Source organism: Olea europaea, chromosome 11 (genome assembly GCF_002742605.1).
Source record: "Olea europaea var. sylvestris chromosome 11, O_europaea_v1, whole genome shotgun sequence".
Taxonomy (NCBI): Eukaryota; Viridiplantae; Streptophyta; class Magnoliopsida; order Lamiales; family Oleaceae; genus Olea; species Olea europaea.
In genome coordinates, this window is record NC_036247.1 from 18,272,293 (window position 1) to 18,277,345 (window position 5,053).

The following is a 5,053-nucleotide window of genomic DNA, read 5'->3' on the forward strand; positions in this document are numbered from 1 at the left end:
AAATAGTTATACCTATTCCGAAAAATTTTGTAGGAATTTTGGCCTTTTATTCGAAAAGTAAATCGGAGGAGTATTTTTTGGACAGTAAAGAGGAATTTTTGAAAATTGAACTTTTTGCCCTAGAAATTTATTGATTTGAGGAATTTCATCATTAATAATTGAGATTCAATGTCATCAATAGTATTAATGTTATTTGAAGTAGAGGAGGATGATATTCTGATAACTAAGTAGCAAGTTCTTTTGGAACATTAATCTCAGTTCTTGAGAACATTTTTAGGTTTAGCCTCATGCCTGTTTATTAAAATTAACTTTATTGGCTTAATACCTTTTGAAAAGGATTATGTCTCAGATTCAAAATTTATTTCAATTCGGATAAGCTGAGAACAGACAGATTGAAAAACTACATTTGTGTAGTTGTTTTGATCTTGAATATTTTTGATATCGTTAACAACTTGAGATTCATCAAGTCGTTCTTCATATATCTTTTTGAAAGGAAAAGCAAGAATTTAAGTACTTCCATGTGAAACTACTATCTCTTGCAAAGGAGGATGAGAAGATTGAATATTCTCTCTAAGAATTTTCCAAATCTTCTGTTAAATATTTGTTGTTTTAATAGCTTTTTCTTTCTTTAAATTTGAAGAAACTTTTTCTTTCTTTGAAAAAGTAGGTTTTTACCACCTTTGGTTTTTTAGAGGACCTCATCCCAATCAGAGTACTGATTTTCTCGAGATTGGCTTCAATTTATCTTTGATTGACCATATATCCTAAGAACTTTCTGGAGGCGATACCAAATGCACATTTGAGGGGGTTGAGCCTCATTATGTATCTTATTAGGATTTGAAAGGCGTTGTTCAGATACGCCACATGGTCATCTGCCTTCAAGATTTTACAAGCATGTCACCTACATAGACCTCCATCGTCTTGTCGATGAGGTTCGCAAACATTTTGTTGACGAGCTTTTGGTAAGTAGCCCTGACGTTCTTCAACCCAAAAGGCATCATTTTGTAGCAATAAAGGCCTCTGTCCGTGATAAAGGAGATACTCTTCTCATCTGCTGGGAACATGGTAATTTGATTGTACCCTGAGTAGGCATCCATGAAACTTAAGAGCTCATGTTCGGCGGTAAAGTCCACTAGTTGATCAATCCTGGGAAGCGGGAAGCTATCTTTGGGGCATGCTTTGTTGAGATTAGTAAAGTCAATTCATATTCTCCACTCGCCATTGTGTTTCTTAACTAGTACGGGTTGGATATGCACTTCGGGTAGATGGCTTCCTGATGAAGCCATTCTTGATAAGGTTCCGCACTTCTTCCTTCAAGGCCTTATACTTCTCCGAGTTGAGGGCTTTTCATTTTTTTTTCTATGCAGGATAGCCTTAGATTGATTTTTAGGTGATGGCAGCTGAACTTGAGGTCTATGCCTACCATGTCTTCATATCTCCAAGCAAATCTCAACATTTTCTCCTTCGAGGGGAACCTCACTTGGGGCATCTATCATATCCATGTCGGTTATAACGACATTGCCCGATGCTCTGCCTTCCTAATGGAGCTCAAGTAACATTTTCTTGATCCCCTTTGGTCTCCTCTCACTGTTGCTACCCCATTTTCAGTAGGGAATTTCATGCATAGGTAGTGGATGGAGGTGGCGGCTCCCAATTCCTTTAGGGATGGTCTCCCCAGTACTCCGTGATAAGCCGACCAACTATCCAAAATAAGGAATTTCTTGAAGTTTAATGTGGTTTGGGATAATTCTCCCATTTTCACTACGAGTGTGATCTTCCCTCTCGGAGTAATGCTATCTTCGGTGGATCCGTATAAGAGAGTAGTGGTAGGAGTCAATTCGTGGTCCAAGATCATCTTATCAAAGGTAGATCTAAACAAAATGTTCAGGAGCTGTCGTTGTCTACTAGCATTCGTTTGAGTCCATTTCGGGCCACAACGGCCTTTACCACCAGTGTATCGCAATGGGCGTAGTGAACTCTCTCTATGTCCTCCAGAGTAAAGACGATAGATGGTGCTTGGTTTCTCCGGGAGCTATTTTCCACGATGTAACTCGTCAATGGAGGGTGTTTGGCCTCTTAGGCATAGTTTCTCTATGAATTTCGGGTTGTTCTACCTACGTGGGGGCTTCCAAATATGGCATCCACCTCATGGATTGGGGCCTTCTCTTGACCCTGGCGGCCTCTATGATGCATGTGCCCTTCCCTGGGCCTATCTGCATTTTGCTCTTTTCTTCCTAGGGGGAAACATCTTGCTGGTGGAAAGCAGCCTCTTTACGCCTAGGCTGCTCATCGTACCTAGGAGAGGGCCTATTCTCATGAGGTAATTCATTCCTCCTCTCATTTTGGGAACTTTTTCGTCGGACGTGTTGCTTCTATTCTCGATAATTTACGGTGTTGTGATTGTACGAATGGTGGTGTGTGCAACATTGGTGGGGGCTCAATTTCTGCTTGGGCCTAGATCCCGAGCCTTGCCCACGACCTCTTCCCCTTTGGGGGCCTATTGTGAAGTTCCAGCATTTTACATGTTAGTAGTAGGAGTGATATCCTCATATGCCAAGGTAAGAGCTATATTCAAAGTTGTCGTGATGATTGCTTGCCCTGAATTCTCATTATCGGCCTGGTTCATCTAGTAGTCCATCAAATGAGATGTTGGTTCCCTGGCACGCTGCCTTTGTTGAGGTGGGAGGCCTCTGTTGGCCTTGCTTTTGCCTTCAATCAACTCCTCGTTGATTATTTCCTCCCTCACCATCTCAAGCAGTTTGTCGTAAGTAGTAGGGTCTTAATTTTGCACATCCCTCCAAAATAGGGTGTTCATATTTAAGCCTCATCTCAGTGCTGACAATGCTTCCCGATCGGTGACTTGTATGTAATACGTCATTTCATCAGTAAAGCATGATAAGAAGCTTTTCAAAAAAATTCCATGATCCTGCCTCATGTCCTAGAGGCGTTTGATGGGGGCCACTCCCTTCTTGCTCATCATGAATCTCTTAAAAAAGATGGTCTTAAATTCTGGTCAACTGCTTATGTTCCCAGGCGGTAGCCCACTATACCAAATTTCAGCTGTTCTCCTAAGTGTCAAATGAAAGGCTCTGCATTTCACTGTTGGGTAGCTCCTCTCAGGCTCATGTGAGTCTTGTAAGCATTCAAATGCTTCTCTGGGTCACCTCTCACATCGTATTTTAGTATCTTTGGCATAACATAATGGCTTGAAACCTAGCCACCTCTTAATTCTCTCGAGATTGGCAAATTTTCATCGTCATCAACCAAGTCACAGGACCTCTTCTATTCATCTGAATCATTGTTCTCATCGGCTTCATATCTGGGTGGCGGATGAGAAAGACCAGCCTGGTTCCTAGCCTCTTCTTTTCTCTTTTGGCGCCTATTTCTAGGCAGGGCAGCGCGGGGGGCATTTTCATGCCTTTCTTTCGACTGTTGAGTCATTAGGGATAGGACTGTTGTCTCGTACGAGGCTCATAAGGTTGTTGTTGTTGCCTGCACCTCAGTTTTGCTGGGCTGAGTTTGTCAAACACACTGCTTGACCTCCTAGGTCTCTGTTCTGGCTCATATGCAGCAGTAAGTTGTCCTGCTGGTTACAAGGGACCTTAGTAGGTCGACCTGCTGCATAGTTGAAGGAAACATCAACTTTCACTTCCCTTTCCACGGGGCTGTCACCTCGGCTATACAATGGTAATGCAGCCCTTTGGCTTTGGACTTCATTCTCTTTTTGGTATTGCCATTAGAGCACATAGGGAGGTATAGGAAAACCTCCTTGGCCCTACATTTGGGCCATGAGGCATGTTTTGGCTAGCGATGTTTCTCATATTTGTAGCCATGGCAGCAATCTCCCTAGAGATCTGGGCGGCCACTCTCGTACCACCTCTCCTGTGATGGTGGTAGGGCCTGAGACGAGCTGGTGGGGCTGCTCCTGTGCTTTCTCTTACCCTCCTGGGGGCACATCTTCATCCGAGCTCATTTTTTTATGTTTGACTCCAAGTTTTTTCAAGTTATGGGGGCTTTCTCTTGTTCTTTTTCAAGAACAAATCTTTTTTCGAGTGGGATGCCCAAATATTCTTCTTTGCTAAGCTTTTTCCACACGGTTTGCTCATAGTTATAGTATGATTTTCCACAGACGGCTCCAATCTGTTGACCCCAAAATATGTTACCAACAGATACTGGACCCCCATTCGCGCACACGCAAGCTTAGTCCAACACGCTAAGACACTTGGACGGTCTGGAATGGACAGATTAAGGACGTAGGAGCGGCTTAAAGCCATGGGACGACGACGTTCGAAATTCGGCAAGAGATTTATATAACGATTGTACAATAATTACCAATTGCAATTTGTAGAATGTGTATGTAAACTTGTGTATATTGCAAGATAGTAAAATGTAGAGAGTGTTTAGTACTTGTTCTTGTATTGAATCTTGCATTAGCTTAACATGGGGTGCATGGGAGAGTATTTATAATAATACAGTTGAATTGTGGCCCTCGATTGAAAGTATACGTGGTCTCATCTTGTTAGTTTACATGTCAAATTCTAGGCATCACATTTGACTACTTAGCCCGCTATATATTTATTAATTGACAGAGTCATCACTATGCTTGACTAGATAAGACAAGACACTTGTACTCCATGATGGGTGTCCCATCAATCATTAGGGAGAGGATTCTTGTGTAAGATCGGATCTCTAGGGAAGAGTGATGCCAAAAGTGTTTTGGAGTTCGTCTTCGACAGTTGGACCTTGGTATGGGCCACCTCGGCCAGTGCACTTTGGCTTTCAAGCAGTTGAGCCACGTAAAGGGTGTTTCTTCTGGATATTGTGTGTTCTTTGTCGATCTAAGGGCCTCGGCTACCATGCCACATGGTTCGCATAGGGGTGGGCTATGGGCCCCAGTAAGTCGGCCAAGTTTGTCAACACGTAACACATATTTTGTTTTTATTGGTGTTCTTAGACTTTTAGCTCTTTAACCTTGGAAGATTCCGAATTTTCTTGATCTTCTTTAACCGATGAATTTTACAACTCTAGCCTATACATGAGTACATCATTCTAT

General features: G+C 42.4%; 1 protein-coding gene across 1 annotated transcript in view; it reads left to right on the forward strand.

Annotated features, from left to right (window-relative positions):
* The first annotated feature begins 4,748 nt into the window (after window positions 1–4,748).
* LOC111404546 (histone-lysine N-methyltransferase, H3 lysine-9 specific SUVH1-like) overlaps window positions 4,749–5,053 on the forward strand; it is an 18,037-nt gene continuing 17,732 nt past the window's right edge. The window contains exon 1 of the mRNA XM_023033338.1: window positions 4,749–4,866. Within this exon, the coding sequence (XP_022889106.1) occupies window positions 4,749–4,866 (118 nt within the window). The remainder of the gene's footprint in view (window positions 4,867–5,053) is intronic.